The 26,302-nt window shown below is 43.7% G+C and overlaps 1 protein-coding gene across 11 annotated transcripts in view; it reads right to left on the bottom strand.

Moving 5' to 3' along the window:
• Positions 1 to 26,302, bottom strand: part of mctp1a (multiple C2 domains, transmembrane 1a) — a 254,225-nt gene that overhangs the window by 159,058 nt on the left and 68,865 nt on the right. The window contains exon 1 of one of the 11 annotated variants that reach the window (XM_079814160.1): positions 11,513 to 11,885. The exons of 8 other annotated variants lie outside the window; for them this stretch is intronic. In XM_079814160.1, the coding sequence (XP_079670286.1) occupies positions 11,513 to 11,536 (24 nt within the window). In that variant the 5' untranslated portion in view covers positions 11,537 to 11,885. Of the gene's footprint in view, positions 1 to 11,512; positions 11,886 to 26,302 lie in introns of those variants that run through there. 2 more of the 11 variants (XM_079814168.1, XM_079814165.1) reach the window with 2 other exon arrangements.

The following is a 26,302-nucleotide window of genomic DNA, read 5'->3' as shown; positions in this document are numbered from 1 at the left end:
AGATGGGCGTGGCACAGCGGGTCCCTCCGTGTCCAAGTGACGCCGAGATGCCTCCAAACCCTCACTCCGTGGTCGGACCCTTCATTTCTACGGGCAGGAGTGCCTCTAGAACAAGTGTCCAGGCATCATGTTGTCTCCACGGATGCCTCACCCACGGGCTGGGGTGCCACGTACAACGGGCTTGCAGTATCGGGTCTGTGGACAGGGCCCCAACTACAATGGCATATCAATTGCCTAGAGTTGCTGGCAGTTCGTCTTGCTCTCAGCCGCCTCAAAGGGTCGCTCAAAGACAAGCACGTTCTGGTCCGGACGGACACCACGACGGCCATTGCGTACATCAACAAACAAGGTGGTCTACGCTCCCGCCGTTTGTCCCAACTCGCCCGCCATCTCCTCCTGTGGAGTCAGAAGCATCTGAGGTCCCTTCGTGCTATTCACATTCCGGACCTGCTCAATCGTGCGGCCGACGAGCTGTCACGGTTGCCAGTGCTCCCCGGAGAGTGGCGACTCCACCCCCAGGTGGTCCAGCTGATTTGGAGTCGCTTTGGGGCCGCACAGATCGATCTGTTTGCCGCCCACGACACGACCCACTTCCAGTTGTTTTATTCCCTGACCGAGGGGACCCTCGGCACGGATGCACTGGCACACAGCTGGCCCCGGGCTCTGCGCAAGTATGCGTTTCCCCCAGTGAGCCTTCTTGCACAGACACTGTGCAAGGTCAGGGAGGACGAGGAGCATCTCCTCTTGGTAGCTCCGTACTGGCCCAACAGGACGTGGTTCCCGGAACTAGTGCTCCTCGTGACAGCACCTCCTTGGCCCATTCCTCTGTGGCAGGACCTCCTAACTCAGAGACGGGGCACCCTATGGTACCCGCGTCCAGACCTCTGGAAACTCCATGTCTGGTCCCTGGACGGGACGCGGAGGTTCTAGGTGACCTACCGCAAGCGGTAGTCGACACCATCGCTTCCGCCAGAGCCCCCTCTACGAGACGGCTATATGCGTTGAAGTGGAACCTGTTCGTCGATTGGTGTTCTTCTCGCCGAGAAGACCCCCGGAAGTGTTCGGTCGGATCTGTGCTATCTTTCCTTCAAGATGGGTTGGAGCGAAGGCTGTCTCCCTCTACCCTCAAGGTATATGTTGCCGCTATCGCCGCAAGCCATGACCTCGTTAATAGTGAGTCCTTAGGCAAGCACGATCTGATCGTCAGGTTCCTGAGGGGAGCGAGGAGACTAAATCCTCCTCGCCCCTCCTCTATACCCTCTTGGGACTTGACTCTGGTGCTAACCGCACTGCAGAGGGCGCCCTTCGAGCCTTTACAGTCAGTAGAGCTTAAGATCTTGTCTCTAAAGACAATCCTCCTGATTGCATTGGCCTCAGTTAAGAGGGTAGGGGACCTGCAGGCATTTTCGGTCGACGAATCGTGCCTGGAATTCGGGCCGGGTGACTCTCAGGTGACCCTGAAACTCCGGCCTGGATACGTGCCCAAGGTTCCCACTACTCCCTTCCGGGACCAAGTGGTGAGCCTGCAAGCGCTGCCTTCGGAGGAGGCAGACCCAGCCCTGGCTTTTCTCTGTCCAGTTCGCGCTCTGCGCGTCTATGTTGACAGAACGCAAAGCTTTAGGACCTCAGAGCAGCTCTTCGTCTGTTACGGAGGACAGCAGAAGGGAAAGGCTGTCTCCAAGCAGAGGATGGCCCACTGGATAGTGGATGCCATCGTCTTGGCGTATGAATCCCAAGACGTGCCCTGCCCGCTCGGGGTTAGAGCTCACTCCACCAGGGGTGTAGCTTCTTCCTGGGCGTTGGCTCGTGGCGCCTCGCTGACAGACATTTGTAGAGCTGCGGGCTGGGCGACACCTAACACGTTCGCTAGGTTTTATAGCCTACGTGTAGAGCCGGTGGCTTCTCGTGTGCTCGCTTCCCATAGTCAGCTTCACTGAAGTGCCCGTTCTAGTGTCGGCTTGCTGCGCCATTCCCTTCCCCTGGAACGGATACGTGCGCTTATTTTCTCCAGTCGAGTTCCCCAGGATTGGCGAACCCTGTTGAGTCCTCCGCACCCCTCGGCAGTCGGATGTTGCGGAGCGTCTGACGCCAGGTCTGGCACTCGTATGCATTGGTGGAACTTGTGTCAGACTGGATTCCGTATGTCGTGACCCCTACGGCGGTCCCATACGTGTATTCTCCACGGTACAGCTCCCTACGGCGAGCTTGTGTCTTTCCCTTGGCAGAGTTCCTCTGCCGTCTCAGTACGGTGTCGTCCCCCGCCTGCATTAGGCCGGGGCCACCCCTGGGACTTCCGTATGTTGAGCTGCCCACGGCCAGCCCATACGTTTCTTTCCACATGGTAACTCCCTCTGGGCATGATGTGGCTTTCCCAGCGTTATCCAATCAGTCTGCTGAATGGGTCTTGCGGAACAGCAGTGCGACTCTCCCGGCGTGAATCTCCCCGCCTGCTTCAGAACGGGGTCTGAGGGGCTCTCGCTGGGCGCTGGTAGTGGTAGTAACTGTGGCGCTTTCCATAGGGATCCCAATTCGTCGGTATTACCGACGTACGTCGTAGTGACCGACTGAAAGGGAACGTCGCGGTTACGTATGGTAACCCTCGTTCCCTGAAGGAGGGAACGGAGACGTACGTCCCGTCGCCACAGTTCCTTCCATCACTGCATGGCCGAGTCACTGGTTCGGCTCCTCAGTGAAAAACGTCAGTGCGATGCTCTCGCTTCCTGTTTATACCTGCGGCGCGGGGCGGAGCGCGAGATGCAAATCTCGCACGCCAATTGTTCATTGGCCTGTTCTTAAGTTCTCAAAGCTGATAGGGGCTCTCTGAAGTGATCCCAATTCGTAGGTATTACCAACGTACGTCTCCGTTCCCTCCTTCAGGGAACGAGGGTTACCATACGTAACCGAGACGTTAGTGTAAATACTGAAATATGTGCTGAAGTCCAGTGAGTACTGTTGTTGTGCTCTTGTCTAAAGTGTTAAATGGTTAGTTCACCCAAAAATGAAAATTAGACCATGATTTTCTCACCCTCAAGTCATCCTTTGTGTATATGAAATTCTTCTGTCAGATGAATAAATCGGAGTGATATTAAAAATGTCCTGGCTCTTCCAAGCATTATAATGGCAGTGACTTGTCAGGTCATTTTTGAAGTCCATAAAAGTGCATATATCCATCATATAACTGTATCACTGTAACTGTAACATTTAAAACTTTATAGACTAAAATAACTAGCTTCCTTGCGCTAAAAGAGTAACCCTTGAACCCTTGGCGCATGTGTATTGATGAACGTAGAGGATAGAGCAAAACAATACACCGGTTATGAGTCTAAAACGAGAATTTTTAAAGAGAAATGGCGGAGGATTTCGATATAAGAGAAGAGGGGCTAGAGTTTGTTGCTCAGCCATATCCGCGAGAGACGGCAAAGCTTGCGATGCTCCTGTACATCGCGTCAGGGGTTACTCTTTTAGCGCAAGACGACTTGCGTACTGCGCACTTATTTTAGTTTATACGTTTTAAATATTGATATTTTTCTTACACAAACGTGCCACTTCTCTTCAGAAGGCCTTTATTAATCCCCGGAACTGTGCAGAGATATGTGCACTTTTATGGACTTCAGAAATGACCCGACAAGTCACTGCCATTATAAAGCTTAGAAGGTTTTTTCAGGACATTTTTAATATAACTCCGATTTTATTGAAAGAAGATGTCATATACACCTAGGATGACTTGAGGGTGAGTAAATCATGGTCTAATTTTCATTTTTGGGTGAACTAACCATTTAATTCTAACCCTCAATGATGTTAACTCACTTCACAGTTCTTTATTTATGTTTCTTTTTTTTTGAATATTTTAGTTGTAGTTTGTAGGGAGGAGGGTACCTAATTCTTTTTCTCCTGTTTTTGGATAAGCTAGGGAGTTAAGGAAGTGCTATTGACTTCTTTGTTTCTTTTTGTTTTCTTTCGGTGATTAGGTAAGTTAGATCTCAAATTGAGTTAGACACTGTTTTGTTTGTTATTTGAGCTATGCCCCCTCCTTTAGTCTTTTTGTGTTCCTCTTTTAACTTACTTTTTTATAATAAATCAAATTTGCAGTAGATTTCAGTGGTTCATGGTGGTCTTTAGTGCTGGGACTAGGAATGAGAAGCTCCATGTGGTCTCTTCTTTTGACTTCTTACATTTTTTCCTCAATCCCCTAGGCTAAAATTGAAATGGGTAACGTAACACAGCTTTAATTTCAAGTTTCAAAACTAAACTTGTAATATATGATAGTGAAACAATTTCCCGAAATAGATGTATAACCCAACATGTTCCATATTTCTGTTTCTATTCATTTCTGCCCTAATACTGTAGTTCTATAGATGCACGAGCAGGACCTGAGGGAGCAGCCACCTTTAATAGACTCCTGCCTCTGGCTACTGTGACTATTATAAACCTCCATTAACCCCCTCCAATCCTGCTGTATCCACCCCTGACCCAGAGGCTCAGAGCACATGCCTAACCCACTTTCACCCTTCCAGAACCAGCTGTGGTGAGGAGGGCCAGTAGGTGGTGCCAGGGCGAGAAGACTGGTACGGCTAATCCAGAGATGGACAGGCTCCAGGTGGACAGACTGAGGTCGGCGTGTGTTTGACCTGGGCGTGATCCAGTGCAAAGGGAACAGCTTATCATGCCATGCTTTGGATGTCATTAAGGAAATAATGGAGTTAAAGAGGATGTTGGAGCTGATAATCATATAGACAGATATTGAAACCATTTCGGATGAGCAAGTGAGTAATGAGGAGCGAAAGCTGATGAAACTTCAAGAGGAAAAAGCATGAGAGTAGGGTAAGGCAGTGGGAAGCAGGAGCCAAGGTAGCTGCTGCGTATGTCTCCCCACTGTCTAGCAGGGTAGGCAACGTCAGTCCTGGAGAGGCACAGTCCTGCAGAGTTTAGCGCCAACCCTAATCAAACACACCTGAACAAGCTAATCAGTCTTCGGGATTACTAAGGCCTTAGCTTAGGCCTACAACTGAAGACTTAGCTGTATACGTTAAAATTTTGTACCGTATCAGCGTTTCGTCCACACGGATCCGCCGTTTTGGGAGCATGAAACCGATATTTTTTTAAACCGGGTCGCAGAGTGGGTAAATCTGAAATTTTGTGAAACAGTGATGTCATCACACCACGTCCCGTGCGGGAAAGACTAGAAGGGGATACAACTATGGGCACTAGGCATGCGCACATCAATATTGCGTCATTTAATTACTGTATTTGCATTATTGTAAGGGTAGGTTTAGGGTGTAGGCATTAATAAAACACATCTGGTAAGTAGCACATTTATTTATTGTTATTTTATTGTGAGATTTTGCCTCACTTACGACCGTTGCTGTTCCCCTTCTAGCCACAACTCTTCTTCTCCGTTTTTAGTTTATTTCTGTGGCAGAATTACAGCGCCACATAGTGGCCTGGCATGTATGCTACATCATTTTGAGTTGTTTTCATTGCTCTCGTGTGTACGCAGATATTTCTTGATACGAGGGGGAAAAAAAAGATTGGATAGGGAAAGCTCTGGCTTTGTGTGGATGGGCCTATGGCTACAGGCAGGTTAGCTTTTTTCAGGGTTGGAGCTCTGCACTGCAGGACAGTGGCTCTCCAGGACCGATGTTGCCTCCCCCGGTCTAGCCCATATTATTTAGCATAAATCAGTACAACCAGAAATTCATTGTCTATGTTTGATGGAATGTTTTTGCTGTTGCTGCTGAGAAAGCATTTGTCATATCTGTGCATGAAACAGCATAATACCCTAAAAACATTTCAACACTGATGTCTATGGAAGTGACCAAAAATAAAATAACCTTTTGAGAGCAATCTGATGCTTTAAACAAAGATTGTATTGGGTATCTAAATATTCCACCCAAGCCTTCTTATTTGACAATTCATCTCTGCTTGGAAAACTGGGATAGCGGGTTAAAAATATCTCTGCTCTGGCAGGATCTGACTCTTACATTGTGTTCACACTTGTAGTACGGTTTGCTTGGTTAGTTTGGTCTGGACCAAAAACATTTAGTCCCGGTCCGATTATGGTTCAGATTGGCATTTTTATCACCAAACCAAAAGATACTGAACCTAAAGGCATAGGAATACTTTCACAGCCTAATTTTTTGGCTTTAATGACGTATTGCCTATTTTGAGATGGAACTTACAGAACATCCAAAACAATGCTGTGTGCGGTGATAAATGCGCTCGTTGTGTTTGCGTAGCCTACATATAATGGCATTTTGACAAGCTGAGAAATTGTGAAGAGCTTATAACATGTGTAAAGGAGTTAAAACAGTGGTAGGAATCCCTTAGTCAGACACACAAACAAAGATCTGCTGCGAGGAGACAGTTCTGATGCTGTACTGAACTGTGATGGGAAAACGCAAATCATGAAGAGAAAAAAACTATATGAGTGAGCATGGGTCTCATCTTCCTGTTTTTGGTCTGTGTTACGTTCATATATCATTCGAACCGCACCAGAGTTTGTTTGGAAGAGGACCGAGACCCATCTTTTCAGCAGTCTCGGTCCACTTGTTTGGTGCGCACCACGGTTCGGATGGCAGCGTTCACACTTATTCAAGTGAACCGCACTAACAGAGGAATCGCACCATGGTTCGTTTTAATCAAGTGTGAACACTCCCTTACATTGCACTGGAATGTAAAACACACATGGTTGCAGATAAGTCAGAAATCACTTACCTATCACCTAAAATCACATGTTTTTTTCATATTTAACAGGATCGTTCACCCAAAAATGACTATCTTCTTTCAGACGAACACAATCAGAGTTATATAAAAAAAAAATAGCAATGCTCTTCCAAGCTTCATAATGGTAGTGAATGTCGGTCCTGATTTTGAAGCCCAAAAGAGTGCATCCGTCCATCATAAAAGTAATCTACACGGCTCCAGGGGGTTAATAAAGCCCTTTTGAAGCAATGCGATGTGCTTGTGTAAGAAAAATCCATATTTAAAACTTTATAAACTAAAATAACTAGCTTCTGAGAGACAGCCATACGCATCGATTTACGACGAAAGAGTAACCCCCGACCTGACGCATGACGTATTGACAAACGCGGAGGCACAGAGAATAGAGCAAAACAAAACACTGCTCACGAATTAGAAGTCTAAAATGACAATGTTTAAAGAAAAATGTCAGAAGAGCTTGAATTTGTTGCCCAGCCCTATTAGTTTGAACTGCAAGAGCCGTCAAAGCTTACGTTACTCCAACATCCTACGTCATACATTGCTCCAGTAAGTCGACTGCGTAGGCCGTCTACGGGAAGCTAGTTATTTTAGTGTATAAAGTTTTAAATATTTGCTTCAGAAGACCTTGGAGTCGTATGGATTACTTTTATGATGGATGGATGGATGGATGGATGGATGCACTTTTTTGGACTTTAAAATCAGGACCGTCTGTCACTCCAATTATAAAGCTTGGAAGAGCAATGATATTTTTTTATATAACTCTGATTGTGTTCGTCTGAATGATGCCTAGGATGGCTTGAGGTGGGTGAGTAAATCATGGGATAATTTTCATTTTTTGGTGAACCATCCTTTTAAATATATATAATAAGAAATATATATTTTATATTTAAGAACCACATTCTTAATCACATAATCTGAAACCATTAATAAATATGAAATAAAATAAATAAAATGACACACCAGTGATTTTTGCATTACCAAATGTCATGTGAGTCTTTAAAGTCGGAATCTTGTTCTTTTTACAGATTATTGCAGTGTTTATTACAATTGATTTATCCGTGCACATCTTTTTTTTTTTTATTCATGTGCCTTTGTAAACACATTAACTCTCCCCCTCACAACAACAACTCTTCTCTGATTGTGTGTGCATTGGTGCAACGGCTCCAGCAACTTGTCACTCACATGAGACCAAAGCTATTAGCAAACGACAACGATCTAAAGATCCAATTAATTCCCAATGAACAAAATCAAGTCCCGCCCTACATTTTCTCTCATTCGAGAAGCTGTTTCACTCAGATTAACATCTCAATAGGGAAGAAAAGACAATCACAACTTGCGTTTCATGCTGACTTTGATGCTGCACGTAAAAAAAACTCTGCTGGGCTGCTACTACCGTCAACCTGCCTCTACTATTGAACGTGACACAGTGTCTTAAAAGCACTCTGAGACTCCAAATCATAGTGAGCCACAGCGCAATAGTGAAATACTTATATTGCAGGCATTTTTAATTTCAAATCACTTTGGAAAAATGCATCTGCTGAAATGCCCAAAAAAAAAAAAACTTGGATACGACTATTCAGGTTTGTCTGACATGTTAACACATTAATTTCCAAAAAGAAATAAAATGCAGCTCTCTATAGACTATATAGAGTGTTTTAGTTTTAGTCAGTGCACACTGTAAAGAAGCCATATTCACGCAACACAATATCCAGGCATTAAAAGCAATCAGATCAGGACGCTGAGTCTGAGAAGGAAACTACAGGTGTGGAAGGTCGCAGTGACCCGGAATAAAGCCGGAATAAAGCAGGGAAGCACCATGACAGGCTATAATCTATCCCACAGGCCAACAAAGCTCCATGGGAAAACACACCTGGGTCTGACACACATTGTGCACAATACACAAAGAGAGAGAAATATAGAGAAAGGTGTAAGAAAGGAAATGTGTAAGAAAGGGGGATGTGTGAAAGACCAAGAAAATGTCTGTACTGAATACTCACGGCCCAGGATTTTGTGCTGAAATATCATATGCAAGAGTGGCATAACTGTTTGAATTCATGGGTGTCAAATGAAATATTACAGGAAAGGTAAAGGTCACAGTGAAAATAGTGTACAGAAATAGTAACCTGGCAAGATGACCTCACAAACTGTAAAAACAGATTTTTGACAGATTAGGCAGGAATGTATGAGAGAGAGAGAAGGGATATAGCAGAGCCTTTTAGACAGAAGTAGAGGCAACAAGGGACAAAGGTTTCCAGAGTGACAGGTGAAACTGTATAACCAAGACAGGTGAAACAGAGAGAGAGAGAGTGTGTGGCAGAAGAGATGAGAACAGATAGACAGAAAAGGGCTGGCAGGCTTCCAGTGTGACTATAGCAGTGCATTTTTTGACATGTGTATTGGTCATAAAAGTGTAATTTGCTGCTGATATAGCACAAAGAAGACTCAAGTGTGCCATTGACACCATCATGTATGACAGCACAAACGTGGGGTTGCACATATTCAACAAGCTGATTAGTTATAATGAGATTTAATGCTTTGGACATTTGCTAACTGAATACATGCTAAAAGTGTAAATGTTTGTATACAAATCAGTTAATTTTTACCTTCAATATTATAGTAGGCTAATGTAGACTAGTAGGCTACAACTGACTCCCATAGTTTACTAGTTGAGATTTGTTTTCCTTGAGAAAATGTTCCATAAAGTGTACCTGATATATATCCAAAATAATCGAATCGAATCGAATCGAATTGCAAGCTTGTGAATCGAAATCGAATCGAATTGTGAAATTTGGATTACCATCGTGCTTTTCATTCTTGGGTGGTATCCCTTTAAAAAGATCTCATTAGTGATTATTTTCTTTCCTATGGGATACTCTATAGTCAGCGGAAGTCTCAAACTTTCCACCCCCACAGCAATCAACAGACTCACAGTAATCACATCTGATTGGCTGTCACATGCTGCTCTACATGAGAAATACCATGACAACTTTTTCACTGCACTGCTGTCTTTTCATACTGCGCTGCCATCTTGCCACACAAACTAAGCGCAAGAAGCCATTATAAAGACTTCAGGGTTTGACCTCAATAATGTTATTATCACTCGAGTGTGATATTGTTTTTATACCGCAGTTCCAAAAACAAGTAATATCAAGTAACTGACCTTTTTAGAAACAATATTGTCAGATATTTTGTTTATTTTTGCTGCGGCAGCAAAAATAGTTCAGTTGCAAACCGTTGAACTGGAACATAGACAAGAGGAGTGATACAAACAGTGCTGTTGGAACACTTGGAATGCTGTTTGACCAATCAAATTAGTGGACTCAAACTAATCGCAGAATAATATGTCTATATAAAAAATAGACATATAGACTGGTATGTTTACCCTATAGAACAGGTACAAACTAAAAACATGTCAGAATGAAGCTTGTGTATATAGGAGAAAGATCTGAGGAAAAGACAGATGGAAAGAGCGAGAAACTGTGAGGGAGGTGAGATGGGGTTAATCCACCTGCTGAATAGCTGTATATCAAACACATGAATTAATAATTGCAATGCCAAATCTAGCTATCAGACTCATTTTTCCATGAGACAGAGATGAATTTAGCAATTGAATTCATTTATACTGAGAGTATATCACTCACATTAGCCTTCTTCTCTCTCTTCCACTATTCTGAACTGCAGGAATGCGTTTGCTATCTCTGGCCATTTGTATCCCTCTTCATAAGTGCAGCATAATCAATAATTCTTCATAAATACTGTATAGTTGACAGACTGGGTTTTCAGTTCACCAGAGACTTTCTACTGGTGATTAAACCAGATTGTTTTGCAAATGTCAGCATTTTTACATTAGCCAGTGGTTCTCTATAGTGGATCTGTTCTGACAAGGTTGCAGACAGTTACTGTTACTGTGCTGGACGGATGGACGGACGAACACAGACAGACAGACAGACAGACAGACAGACAGACAGACAGACAGACAGACAGACAGACAGACAGGCAGACAGATAGGGTGCCTGTTCTCCCTATTGCAAAAAAAAACCACGTTGTTCCTATTTTGCATGTTTCTGATTTGTTTACAAAATCAATAACTTGTTCAAATTCGAACTTTCCACAGCATGCAGTATGAAATATGACTCCTACTGCACTTTAGCAGTGGAACAATCTCACATTTTTGCATATTTTCATGTACACTTTCACGTGTTTATTTGCTTATGGTTTTGAGGAGAAACGATCGATAAAGCCCATTGAAACTCAGAGTGAAATGAAATAAAAAACCGCATCAGGTATATCAGTTTCATCAGAACACCTAGACATTCACCATCAAGCACAGAACACATCCTGCAGATTGGGGTGTTTCCTCCACTATCACGCACATCACACTCTGGAGGCTTGTGGAAACACTTCTCTGTGTGATATTCACAGCCTGCTGTCTGATACTGCTGTTGTTCTCCAGCAATCAGCTGTCAGGGTGAAAAAAAAACCCACACAGACAGCTGTCCCTGCAAAAGAAACAGAAAAAACAAACAGCAGGAAACCCCCCCTGGTCTCCCAGCCATTTCTTTCTCTCCTGCTCCTCACACCTCATCCCTCTTTTCTCTCTTCCCTTCCAGCACTCCTTTTGTGCCATCCATAACATCGCTCTCAAGTTCCCGGCACACGTTCTTAGAAACCAAACACCATCCCAAGAATAAACACAGTCCCTAGTGTAAACAACACATTGAAACATTTTCATAGCCGAATCACATCTATCAAAATGTTTCAAAAGAAAAAACAAAAAAAGCAGCTCTTTTACCTGAGCCTGACTTTTCGATCCCATCACGCAGCTGAACGCACCAACGTTAACAGAAGATTAAGGTCCCCATTCACACAGGCTCCATGCCACACATGTGCCACAGAGGACTCCATCTGCAGTACATTCACTGGAGGCAACGCTGAAAGGAAAGCTACGCGAAAGGATCTAAGAGAGGATACATACAGACAATCTTTGTCCCACAGAGGAAAGAGAGAGTGTTAACATCCAGTCACAGAGATGAAGTGTCCACACACTCTCCCCTCTCACTGCTGCCGCTGCTGAGTCTGCCTCTGGTTTGCTGCCCTATATGAGCGGGAGCCCGCCTCGCACAGGCACACATATGCATACAGTGCACGTAGCAACCAGCTGTCAGAAGAGACAGGGAGGTTTTCTGCTGAACATCTAAAATATCTCTCAATGGCAGGGTACACGCTCACATTATCACGAGCTGCTGATTGTGATATAGAAAAATATTGGCTTCAGGCTACTGTATTGTACATTCTTAACAAGTGCACACACAAAGTGTAAAGTAGAATTTCTCAGGGCTCTTGGGATGAAGTTTAATGAGCTGCTATAGAGCATTTAAGGGTCAGAAAGCCACTCTGCAGTCACCATTTTACCACGCCAGTCCTCTCTCAGCCCATATCACTCTTTCTTTTTCCTTGACCACCTCTTTGTACAGTACATTGTTTCTTCATCTCTGAAAACCCTACATTTTCTCCTCTTATATTTTGAAGGGATAGTTCACCCAAATTTGACAATTCCGTCACTCACTTTCATGTCTTTTCAAATCTGTACGATTTTTACCAATAAAGACAACAAGAGAATGACATACTGATCACCTCAGTCAAGCATTTTTGTGAAGAACAGTCCACTTTGTTAATAATAAAATGTCTGCAGCTCTCAAATTTCATCATTCATTAAACCTTTTTAAAATGTTATGCTCAGTTATGGCACCTGTGAGAACCTATGGCATTTTGGAATAAATTACATCAAAACCATCTTTGTATGTGAAGATTTTCAGCACTTCAGCTGAGAAGAAAATGATCAGTACTTAAACGGTCCGGTCTTATCCGGTCACAAATCAATCATAGATGTAGAAAACTCCTTTTAAAGATTTGTCAAAAAATTCTCTTTAGTGTTCCCAGGAAAAAAACTACATTTTTTGTTCTCATTTGTTATGCAAAAGAAAAAATTTTAAGTTTGGATCAACATGAAAGTGAGGAAATTACAGAATTTTCATTTTCGGGAGAACTATCACCAAGGTTTTTTATTAATTCTTGTCTTGTTCTAGTCCAATTTTACTATCCCTCGCTCTCCTCATTTCTCTCCTTGATTAATATTACTCTCCACTACATCATCTACATGCTTTTATCCAGTAATAATACCTCTAGCTTCTCTGTTTCTTCTTTTTATCACCTCATTTGCTCTCTGATCTTGTTCTCTCCTTCACCTAAACACCACCAAAATGAATTATCTCATACATATTTGTGGAAATGATTAATGTGCTATGCAGGCACATAATGAATGGCTCAAAGAAGAACTAGAACTGAGCCAAAATGGTTAATTGAATTTCCACTGAATAATTCGAGTTGAGCCATGCAGGTAGACTGTAATCGCTTCTATCTGCACAAATGTTGGAGCTGCAGTTTGTACCTTTTCACAAAGATAGATGTGTTCTGACCAGTTTATTATTCAATTCAGTGAAAGATTAATTCAGTTTCATTCAGATAAAGCAGGAGTCAGTTAAAAATGTACATAACTGAACACAATAGTATGATGATTTTATGGTGTCCCTCAAAGTTCCGTCTTAGGCCCGCCACTGTTGTTGCCTGGCTCCGCCCTCCTACGTACTTCCACTTAATTTTCATTTTCCTTCAGTACTCTGTCTGGGATTGTGGTATATTCTCTGGTTTTCTCCGGTCAAATTTTAACGGGTCCAATCAGCGAACAGATGGAGTGGCTGAGAACAATGACGTTGATATCGTGCTCTAGTTTGAGATGACATACGTCATGACCAAACGTTAGCGATTGGTTATGGCAGATCCAGAGTGGCTCTGGGCAGATCCTATAGTTTTAAACTTCAACAGAGTACCCGCCTTCAAGGAAGTTAACATTTGTCAATGGAGAGTGGCCAGACTCTCTGTACAAATGAAATGTACGAGAGTCTGGTAGGACCAGGCTACCACTGTTGACCATTTACAAGCAATTATACACAAATATGGTATAAGCTTCTATTGTGCCATATATGACATTAAGCTAACAGCTACTATAGAGGTAATGGATATACTTTATCATGTCAACTTAACATACAATGAAAATATCAAGACAAAATAACTAATTAACATCCTATCCAATATTTGGGTATCAAACATGCTCCTAATATTTAAGGATAAATTAAAATACCATATGGTTAGGTCAATCCTGCATTCCACTTTTGAAAACACTTTGAAAATAATGACTAGTTTTCCTTTTCCTTAAGTTTTCCTTTGAACAGTGATACTGTATGAAATGTGAGATTTACTTTGGTGATGAATGCTGATTTAGGGTTTATTAAAGTGTACATATTGTACAAATCAACTTTCTTTTATGTCTTATTAGGAGTTATTTATTATGTATAATTTATTGGGAACAGTGCAATTTACACAATGAACTATAAATAAGCCTTATGTCCCTATGTCACTGGCTTTTATGAATGTCTTAATGTGACGGCTATTTTTTGAGCTTCCACCACACCAGCACATACCTAAATATATAAAACTGATCTATATTAAATGGCACTATATGTTTATTTTTAAGCAAAATATTTAGCTTGAAATGTACACAATTACAGCTATTTGAAGACCTGATCAATAGTGCTAATCCCGCTATCTGCAGTTACTCATTGAAGCCTCACTAAATTAATGCCACCATAATTACAACTTTTATGGGCCGTGAGTGTGGGCAGGATCTGTAAGAGGTCATTAACTATTAATCTCTCTGATCCTCTGCCCAGGTGTTATTGAGCAAATGGATTCCTGTATAAATGCCTCCACAGAGAGAGTGTGGGTCTCCCACATCTTCCACAAAATGAGTCAGCCCTGGTGCATGGAAAAACCCACACCTATGACTCTCATTGGCTGCAGAGGATGGGATAAGAGAGAAATAGAGCAATTGCACTGATGAAATGAAGGTGGTTTGGTGAATAGTGTCAGTGAGCAGACTCAGTAGGACGTCTCAAGTAATTTTAGGTCAAATGCATTCCACTGACAAATTATGGCATTCAACTAACTCCTCCAACACATATTAATACATGGCAATTATGTAAGTAAGTAGAACCATGGTATTCTTTGAAGTACTTCATATGACTTTAACTTGATGGATCCAAACCAAAAGGTAATATTATTTATAACAAATCAATGAGAAGTCAGTGCAAACACAGCTCTAAATTATGTATACTTCAATAGATAAGAACATACAGGCCTGGTTTCACAGACAGGGCTTAGACTAAGCCAGGATTAGGTCTTAGTTCAATTACAACATTTTTAAAGGGGTCATCGGAGGCCCATTTTACACAAGTTGGTATAAATCTTTAGGGTCTTCATATAAAGTCTGTAACATACTTTAATTAAAATTCCTCAATGTTTGTGTAAAACAACAGAATTTTTACCTCCTCAAAAACAGCACTGTTCACAACGACCCGTTTCAGTGCATGTCTCTTTAAATGATAATGAGCTACTGCTCCCCCCACCACTCTCTTCCGTGGGGTGCGTAGAGACGTGAAGTGCTGCCTTGGTGGACAGTGTACAATGGCTGAGGGCGGAAATATGCTAAAATAGGACAGTTCGTCAGCGGTCGTGGGCGGAGCATGAGCAATATGACATCATATTGCTCAGAAAATTAAAACAGCTTGATTATTGAGAGTGTTTAGGCTTTTTGAGGATTAAAAAAAAGGGGTGAATGGATTTTAGGGTAGGGTGTACCCTTTGTAGGGTGGTTGTGTCCACACACTGCAAAGACACATTTATATGCAAACACTATATAAAAGTGAATTTTGACTCCGATGACCCCTTTAAGTAGCTTTTATGAACATGCCTTAGAAAAAAACATCACTGGTGTGCATCTTGTTAAAAAACAATGGCCCTGACATATTTTAAGATATGACAGTGCAAGTTGCTTTCATTTAAAACAGCTCAAACATTTTAGTCATGGGACTAAAGGGTACATAACACACAGCTTCTGCCAATCTCATGTTAATCTTGAGTACCTATAGAGTAGTATTGCATCCTTCATATCTCAGAAGAGTCTTTAGTTTTATCATATTTATAAAAAACAGATATGCTGTACCGATTCTTTCCCAAAACAGCCGAGCTTGTGAAGGCGTGCAGTGGGTGGGGCTAAAGAGTCACGAGCACACACACACACACTCACAAAATACATCATGGCATTATCCCTGGATAACTTTCGATTGACTGTACATTCGTGTTGTTTACATTATATGCACTTACGCTCCGATTGCCAACAAAACACAGACATTTGGTGCAGTTTCACTCACCGCCTGAGGTTTCGACTCGTGACCGAGAACAAACAAACACACTTGCAGAACTCCATTGCTGCTCCGGGAAAACAAACGGCATTCACTGTTTCCTTAACGCTGGGTTATTTGGGAAGCTGAACAAGGTTATCTTTCCCTCACAACCAAAAACACTTCTTTAGTGACATTGTTGATTTCGTGGTCTAAAACAAAATGACAGCGCTGCCGACGGCTTCCATTACCCGAACCAAGTGCATTGCTGGGCGCTCTCTTGCTCTCGCTCTGGTTGATGTGCGCACACGCTCATCCGCGAGAAGTACCCATACAAGGAATTCCGCCCTTTATGGCGTTATTCAGGGCCATACTCGGAAAAAAAAACTTTCTGAAACGTATTCCTTCATACGTCCAACTCGTTTTTTTAATGTATTATTTTGGCCAGTGTAAATAAGTCAGAATGCATGAAATAGCATTAAACCCCCCACCCCTTTTAAGCCTTTTCTGTGAAACCGGAGGATAGTGTTTAGGTCTTTTGAATGGCCATCAGTCATCACTAAAATTACGAATGAGTAGCTTTTGTTTGTGATTGAGCAATCATAGGATTTTTAGAGTAAATTAGGAGTGAATATTCTTCCATCTCTTGATTGAGGATTTCCTCTGACTCCAGGAACCCACTGCCACATCACAAGAGCAGAGATTCACAGAGAGCCCATCTCCACTCAAGGACTCTTACATAAAGTAATCAAATTTTCATCATGCGGAACTCAAGTGTCCTCTCCAAATGGCAGTGCTGCTCTCCTCTGTGATAACAAGCAGCATATGTTTTTAGGGTCAAATAGAGAGGAGTGCAATCTCATAGACCTTAGAGTAGAGTACACACACATATACACAAAGAAAAAAATCAGGACAAAGTACACTCAAATCCAATATTTTGACATAAGCATCAATAACACCCAAACACTGGCAGTGCTTTTGGCTGTGTTGCGTGACACATCCACCATATGGCAGCTCATTAAGTCAGGAAGATCAGAAGGAAACATCCTGGTGTGTGGAACACAGGAAACCTTGGCTCTGTTCTCAAGGCAGACATCACTCAACGCCAGCTCATTGTCTGATGTGTATCAAAGCCCAGCTTGAAAAACAGATAAAATAATTCTGTTATTGTTGTTTGAATAGTTTACCTTTTATGAATGGCTTTTTTAAATACTAATGATACGTTTCCATTAATACATCATAAGGAAAGTCTTCACTAGAACACTGACAGACCTCTGCAAACAACAACAGGATAGTTTAGACCAAGGGTGCCCAACCCTGTTCAGTTCCATCCCTGATCAAACACAACTGAACCAGCTAATTAAGATCTCCAGGAAAACTTGATAAACAGCCAGGTGTGTTAGATAAAGGTTGGATCTGAACTCTGCAAGTAGGTAGATCTCCAGGAACGGGATTGGGCAACACTGGTTTAGACCATTTAAAAACACCATGAAATCAAAATGGACTATCTATGAAAATGGTTATCTATAAGGTAGTGTTCTCCAAAACAATGACAAAATTCTCATTTAGAAAATATAAGCATTCAAAACTTACAGTCTCTCACTGATTTTCTGTCCAATCAAATGCTCTCTATAATCTAAAGTGCCCCGCCCCCTATAAATAGATGCTGAAGCTGCAACTGAAATCGGTCACTTGTTCACATTTATACTGTTTTCTACACTGTGAATAGCACGTAGTGCACTATACAGGGGAAAGGGAACAATTCAGACAGTGTACATATGCTTTCTACAGGGGCGAATAAAGTCTGGTTTCACATTAGTGCCACGCGAACCGTTGCAGCGTGCGCAGTCTGCTCCAGTCCAGAGACACAACAGCACAGAGAAGATCAAATGTGCGAGTCAGTGCAGACCTGTAAACTTATTGTATCCTTTGAATTCTGCACAGAATGCCATATTTTAAACCGATATGGTGGAGATTAGGTGGAGAAATGGTTAGAAATTAGGAGGAAACTGCAGCTTTACCCAGCTCAACGGCTCTGGCCCAGCTGTGATATAAAGGAAACGCTATTGGCTATTTAAAAAAAGGGGAGGAGCTGTTTGATATGTCCCACCCTATCTTCCTGTTTCAGTCGAAATTACGTCAACGCTTTGAATAATGCTGCGCGTTTCAAGGCAATTCATTGGGCTTTTAATATCAGCTGAAATAAGTCAACGGTAAATAAAGTTCCATATGTTAACATTAGTTAACTATATTAGGTAACAAACTAATAATGAAAAATTAGAAAGTGAGAAAGTGCTCAACCAACAGTAAACCAGAGGTCACCAATTACATAAACAAAATGTAGTATAATAAAAAACACACATTTACTTAAGACACAAAGCAGGAAGCACACTGTTTGCCATGACCACAGAGGGCCATTATGGAAGCAGTTATCTAGGATTGTCCAGATCTTGTTGGGAAGGAAATGTAGAGACTGCAGTTCCCATGGACCTCTTGGAGCTTTAATTGAATGCCCCTGCAGTAAACTTAACCTTAAAGCTGATAGGTCAGTTTGTAGGGTGCACTGAAAGGTTTGCTGAAGCATTAAGGTGGTAGTGTCCACACACTTGTCCTTCTAGCACCTCATATAACACAAAGTCCAAAGGCACAGGCCAAATAGTAATTACCTGGGAGCACAGCCAATATAACAAGGAAACTGTGCAATGACTGGCAGAAAAAAGAGAGATAGACAGGTCAAAGAGTCAAAAGAGAGGATGTCATAATAAGGTACTTCTTATTCTGAAGATTTTTAATCAGATAATTCTGGAGACGGGTTTGGTTGAAACTGCTGCTATACAAAATACACATTTCTCTAGAGGGAATTAAATTAACCTTCACTGATGCAGGGTGATGTTTTGTCAGTTCCTTCAGTTTCGTCTGACATTTTTCAGAGACAAAGGGCAGGTGAAGGTCACATAAAGACGTGCACAAGGTCACGTACAAAGACGTGCACAAAATGTGGATAATATTGAGGTATGGAGGTTTGTTCACAGTTAAATACAACAAAAGTTTTGTATACTAAGTGATCACCTAGGCATGTGACAGTATGAAATTTTCATATGATAACTGCTGAAGCTTTTATTGCGCTATTCACGAGTTCACACTTACAAATAATCGAATAGCCTAAAAGAGTATATGTAATTGGCGTGCTGTCCGAGGAGAGGGCTCCGAGCTCTGTATTTTGGCCCAAACCCAGAATACTCCCCCTATATCCCTGGCTTGGATAGGAACCAGAACCAGCCAAGAGTGAGGATTCGGAGGGATGCTGAAAACTGTTGAGGAACATATATATATATGCCTCCTCTCATGCTGAATGGATAGATCATGTGAATATGTTCCTCCCGAACTTTGTTAATAAAACCTAGCAAAGAAGTGTTGAATGGGTATCTTCATTTAACGCATCTCCTTCACTCATCCTGTCATACTTCTCATCCGTGTTGAAGTTGTTTATATCAAAGTGCGTATTCCTCTTTGATGCAGCATACAACTGGATGTTGGAAAAGTATTTTAAAAATGCATTCTATAATTCATATAAAATAATTATTCACACTGCTTTAAAGTGGCAATGATAACAATACCTTGCATGTTCATTATCTTGATATATCGTACTACGGTACAGTATATGTGCCTAGAGCACACGGAAGCTCAAATGTGTGAGATGCAAGAAAAACGTCTTGGTTACGTATGGTAACCCTCGTTCCCTGAAGGAGGGAACGGAGACGTACGTCGGACGTACCGACGAATTGGGATCACTTCTGGGAGCCCCTATCAGCTTCGAGCTATCTAGAACCGGCCAATGAACAATTGGCGTGCGAGATTTGCATCTCGCGCCCCGCGCCGCGGGTTTAAACAGGAAGCGAGAGCGAATGCACGCTGTTTTTCACTGAGGAGCCACACGTAATGGCTCAACCTGCAGTGATGGTACAGCAACTGTGGCGACGGGACGTACGTCTCCGTTCCCTCCTTCAGGGAACGAGGGTTACCATACGTAACCGAGACGTTCCCATTCAGTCGGTCACGTTCGACGTACGTCGGACGTACCGACGAATTGGGATCCCCTATGGAAAACGCCATAGTTACTACCACTTCCAGCGCACAGCGATGAGCCCCTCAGACCCCGATCTGATGCGGGCGGGAAAGTTCACGCAGGGAGAGTCCAAGCTGCTGTTCCGCAAGACCCATTCAGCTGACTGTATTGGATAACGCTGGGAAAGCGTGCCTGTGAAGGCAGCTGCGGAAGCCACATCATGCCCAGAAGGAGTTAACATGTGGAGAATACACGTATGGGCTGGCCGTGGGTCAGCCCAACTGGCTGAGGTGACTGAGCACCTTGTCCCTGTGTTCGCACAACTGCTCCCGTGACTGGGCAAGGATCAGCCAGTCGTCGAGGTAGTTGAGGATGCGAACGCCATGCTCTCTCATGGGAGCAATGGCCGCCTCCGCAACCTTCGCAAAGACGCGGGGCGACAGGGACAGGCCGAAGGGTAAGACGCGGTACTGATATGCCCGTCCCTCGAACGCGAAGCGCAGAAAGGGCCGGTGTCGAGGGAGAATCGAGACATGAAAGTACGCGTCCTTCAGGTCGATCGCTGCAAACCAATCTCGGGGACGGATGCACCTGAAGATGCGCTTCTGCGTTAACATCGTGAACGGCAGCCTGTGAAGGGACCGGTTCAGGAAACGCAGGTCCAAGATCGGTCGTAACCCGCCGCCTTTCTTGGGTACAATGAAGTACGGGCTGTAGAACCCGGACCTCATATCGGCTTGAGGGACCGGCTCTATCGCGTCCTTCGCCAGTAGGACAGCGATCTCCGCCCTGAGCACGGGGGCGTTCGCCTCCACTACAGTCGTGAAGTGAACGCCCCTGAACTCGGGGGGACGCCGGGCGAACTGAATCGCATAGCCGAGTCTGATGGTACGGAGGAGCCACCGAGACGGGCTGGGAAGCGCTAGCCAGGCTCCCAGACTCCGAGCAAGGGGGATCATTGGCACAGACGTACCCGCAGCGGGGCAGCGAGGCGGAACGCAGGGATCCGGCTCGGACAGCATGGGAGCGGCCCGGAGCGGGATCTGAGTGTGCTGTGCAACACTTACCTGCATCCGCGGAGGGGACGTGCGAGTGTGGGGAGGCCGCTTGTGTGCGCCCCGACAGCCGGCGTCCCCTGCTGGCGAAGGGAGAGGTACTTGAGGGTGGCGAGGCATGGGAGCGTCGACCACCGCCAAGCGCGCTCTCTTGGCACCCAGAGATATTGGAAACTGCTCTTTTATTGAAGTTTTGGGTGCCGCTGGCACTGGGGCCAGCGGCGGAACAGACAAACAAAAGATTTTCCCCCGGCCCTCCTCCGGGGGAAGGAGTGGTGCTGCAGCCATCTCCCTCAGAGCAGTTTCCTCCATCTCTGGGTGGCCCGTCACAGGGCCGCTTGCGACGACGCTTGCCACCTGGCTTGGCAGCGGCCTGAGCGGGCTGGACGTCCTTCCCACGGCCGGTCCCACGCAGACGGCTGGTGGAAGGCTGCTGCGGCGCCTTGGCGGGGGCGGAGGCGGCGGCGGGTGGACGTCCTCGGCGACGAGTAGTCGGAGGCGCTGCCGCCGGCGGCGGGGTGGAGGCAGCAGCGGGCCGCTGGGGCAGGATGTATTTGATGTATTTGAGAACCAGCGCGACCCACCCCGAGGAACCAGTCGTCCAACCTAGAGGGTTCGGGACACGGTGGAGGGTTCCACTCGAGCCCAACCCTTTCGGCGGCCCGGGCAAGCATAGCAGCCATCTCAGGGTCCGGGGCAGCCGTTGCCACTCTCCCAGAGGGAGGCAGTACAACTGACCCTTCATCCCCCGAGGACTGAAACTCCCCCTCCGATGCAGCGATCGACATCTGTTCGTCCGCTGGAGCTCCAAAAGTCACCACTGGTCTCCCGTGGGAGGGTCCAGCGGGTTCTCTCGGAGGCTCAACCGGCTGCGGAGCTGAGGGATTAGGGGCCTGCGGAGGATCGCTCAGCGGGTTTGCCCTAAACGTAATCCTCAGATCACCCTGGCCATCCAAAGAAGCAGGTCCACCCGGGTTAGGGGTAGACCTAGTTCGTGGGATGGGTAAGGGGACTCCCCCAGCCCGGAGGTAGGAGAGTCTCGATCTAAGCTCCGAGATAGTCATGTTCCCGCAGTGGGAACATGAACTATCCACAAACGCCGCCTCAGCGTGCTGTGTGCCCAAACACGTGAGACAGCGATTGTGATCGTCAGCAGGGGACAGGGAACGACCGCATCCAGAAACGCACGGGTGGTAAGACATCTTGAAAAAGACGGCACGTCACCCGTGAAGCTCTTTTTGGGAGGAAAACGCTCTGTGCTGAAGCACTCAGGGGAACCGCGACAGTGCACGGGATTGTAGTGCAGCCCGTGCCTGTACTCAAACAGGAAAACGCCCTACCCAGACTAACGGGGTTGCTGTGATAACAGCAGTTTTCTCTGTCTTCTCAGAGGCAGCTCGATGAGTCAGCGCGGTCCCGCTGAAAGGTGCCGTTCCTCCAACACGCGTCCTCCTCTGGTTCTCTCCGGTCTGTAGTTCTCTTGCTTGATAGCAGCGAAAATACTCGTCTGTAAAGATGAGTGAGTCCTTCATATGCCTGTGTGGCTCCGAAGTGAATGACAGCGTGCATTCGCTCTCGCTTCCTGTTTATACCCGCGGCGCGAGGCGGGGCGCGAGATGCAAATCTCGCACGCCAATTGTTCATTGGCCGGTTCTAGATAGCTCGAAGCTGATAGGGGCTCCCAGAAGTGATCCCAATTCGTCGGTACGTCCGACATACGTCGAACGTGACCGACTGAATGGGAACAATGACTGCATCTGAAATCTGAAAAATGCTGCCTCAGCAGGCATTACAGGAAGACAATAAGCTCCATCCGAATCCTTTGATCGCATCACATCCTGTCTACTGAGATACAGTCAACTGATTGATTTTTGAAGGCAGCATAGACGTATCTTTAGCTGGCTATGATATCCCACAATCGTGTGCGTTCGATTCCGTTACAGTTGAGCTAAAAAAAATTAAGATATTGCTGGAAGTTGAGGATAGTGGTCAGTTTGTGTGTAAATGTTTTTGACCAAACTTTTCCAATTTATAGTGTGAGAAATTTGTATTGTATAAATGAAATATTTGCTTATTTTTCATCCAATCTCTCTACATTTTGTTGTCCATCATTAAACTGTTATGCTGCCTCAGAAGTCTGTCTAAAATCAGTTTTGTGAGATATGTTTGTGTGCAAAAGCTGCCTAAAAAGTCATTGCCTAATAGGGCAGCGAGGCAACAAGACAGCTGCCTAAGCTTTTGGACACAGCCAATGAGGTTTGTTCTAACATGCTTTGGTGTTTACCATATGTGAAGCATTCTATGAATGTGTTTATGTGTGAAGTGTGAAGGCTTGGGTTAAACTAGTCAATTCAGTTTAGTTTCATGATGCCTTTGTGACCTTTTTTGATCTTTTAGGTTTTGGTTACCTGGACTTTCAATGGAGGACATAAACCTCTCAGGTTTCATGATGATTTCTCCAGAATGTTTTTCCAATATATCTTTCGATTTGTAAAAACAAAGGAAAAACGTGTATAATATTCCAGTTACAATGGGAGTCTATGGAGGTTAAAAAACTGAAATGTGAAGCTCCCCTTTTTTTTTGCTAAAGCATTGAAAATTGAAAAATCATTGCAATGACAGATTAAGTTTGCACTCATAAGAAAATGTAACCATTTTACATAATTATTTTAATTTGGTTGACATTTTTTGTATGAATTCATACAATTTGATCTGTATGAGAATATATGGTCTTAGAAAAAAGCAAGCATGAAAGTTTCCCCCTAAACTCAACACTTATAGCGGGACGTGAGCATTGTATGAAAATACACAAATGAGGTTCTATCAATTTACCAAAATGCAAGTTAGTTAGGAATGTGTTGGTTTACGGATAGATAACCTTCTGGTAAAGATCCCTTCCTGGTAAATATCAGGAAAAAGATTAGAATGTTCACTGTGCTGTACATTCACACCATAGGCTCCCAATGTTGTTTTTTATAAACAGATGGACAAACTGAAATATTGTTCTGTGGTAATCGACAGCATGCCACAGATGATGTACACTGAGCTTAAACTGTATTTAATCCAGAATATTCCTGTATACATTATGTGAACATATATATATACAACATCCTACTTCTTTATGAGCAGAAATGTCTTAGACATTCATATGCACACCCACACAAACATATCAGTCAGTGCTTGTCTGGAATTTCACAGTAGGTAGGAGTGCACAATTCATCTACAAATCCAGTGCGTTTGTGCAAATCAGTTTCAGCATATCAGACACTTAACTGCACCAATAAAACTCTCCAAACCCATTAAAACAAACACACACACAATGGCTGCATCCAAAAGTGTAAAAATACTGCCTTTGGCGGATGCATTCAATGTAAGAAGACACGTCCAAATCCAATGTTAGCTTCACTTCCTGTCTCCTGAGATACATTACTTTTATCGATTTTTGACTGCAGCATAGATGTATCCTTCGCTGCCATTGATATCCCTCAACACTGTGCATTCCATTCTGTTACAGACAGTTGATCTAAAAAAATAAATATGGCTCCTGAAAGTTGTTTTTGACCAACATTTCCCATGTTTGCTGTAATAACTAGTGTAGTAATTCACCAAAGCTCTCTCTATATTGCAGATCATTCAATCGTAAGGCTGCCACAGAAGTCTGTCTGAAATCAGTTTCGATAGGTACCTTTCTGAGCAAATGCTGCCTGCGAAGTCATTGCCTGATGGCAAGACAGCTTTTGCCTCATAGTTTTTTGTTTTTTTTGGTATGCAGCCAATACCTTTTCTCCTTGGTATATTATTTATAGTCTCTAGTTCAGCATCAGAGCTCATCATAATCTCATTGAGAATGTTTTTAGAGAAGACAGAAGACAGAAAGCAATAGCACTTCCTGTGGTCCACCTCCTGCAGGTACATGATGATATCAGAGTGTTCGGAGATAACGACTGTTTCATTCACTGTGGATGAGGCACAGAGGACTGGCAGATCAAGCACACCATGTTCTCAGAGCCTCCAATCCTTTACCTGCTGATCTGGGGTCAGTTTTAACTCAAGTAACATTTAATATAATGCTAAAAGGGGCTGCTCTTTTAACATTTTAATAGTCACAATGAAATCAACATTGACAATTCTTATTTTTTATGGAATATTGCAGTATTTATCATAAATTATTTGTCCATGCACATCATTAATTTTTTTTTTTATTAATTTGCCCTCGTAATCTTTATTCAAAATAACCACCCCTCCCTCTAGCAGCGACTTCTCTTCTCTTCTCTGACGGCGTGAGGCCAGGACAACTTGTTACTCGCATGAGATCACAGAAATAGCATATGACAACGATCCACCAATCCAATCAATTCTCGATGGACAAAATCAAGTCCTGCCAAAAATCAAATATGTTTTCTTGTTCGACAAGCCATTTCAGAAGATCAGACTATCGCAACTTCCGTTTCATGCCGACTTTAACATAGGGCAGAGAGGTAAGCAGTGCAGTGAGTACATACATTTCTCTGTTGCCAAACCAAAAATCAACATATATTAAAAAAACATAATCCATTCAGTTTTGTAGAACCCTGACCTGCAAAGTTAGATACATCAGGGATGCGTTCAGCCCTGACAAAACGATGCAAAACGTTTTTTTAAATAGAAACGGTGGTGCGTTGAACACTCTGTTCTGATGGTGCAAGTGTTGCAACTAGGCAGCTGAGAAGGCCATTCTTTGTGTTCCTTTTGAAAAAATTTCAGAGCCTAATGAATTCGGTATAAATATGTGTTTAATACTGCAAAATACGCTAGATGTTACAGTTACTGCCCTTGCCGTCTAGAATAAATGAGAACATCCCAATCGAGTGAAGGGATTTGGAAACTGTGGTTCCTGTTATTGTGCTCCAACATTTCCCTCGCATTTCAGGATGTAAAGACAAACATTTCAGGTGAAGGATAATCCACTTCTTACCTCCAAGACTGTGTTATTATCTATATGACCTTATTATTTTTATTGTGAGTATTAAGCTTATCATTATTGCTGATCACTGTTGTTGTGCTATATTTTTACTAAAAAACTCTTACGACAAACATGTCTTCTAATATCATTAATTGTTGCGTATACCAAGCTGCAGCGGATACATCTGTTAATGACTTTACTTGGACCCATTGTGCGAGCTGTC

This window comes from Gobio gobio (genome assembly GCF_949357685.1).
Source record: "Gobio gobio genome assembly, chromosome: 4".
NCBI lineage: Eukaryota > Metazoa > Chordata > Actinopteri > Cypriniformes > Gobionidae > Gobio > Gobio gobio.
The sequence above is the reverse complement of the archived record's forward strand: the minus strand, read 5'-3'. Positions and strand labels throughout refer to the sequence as shown.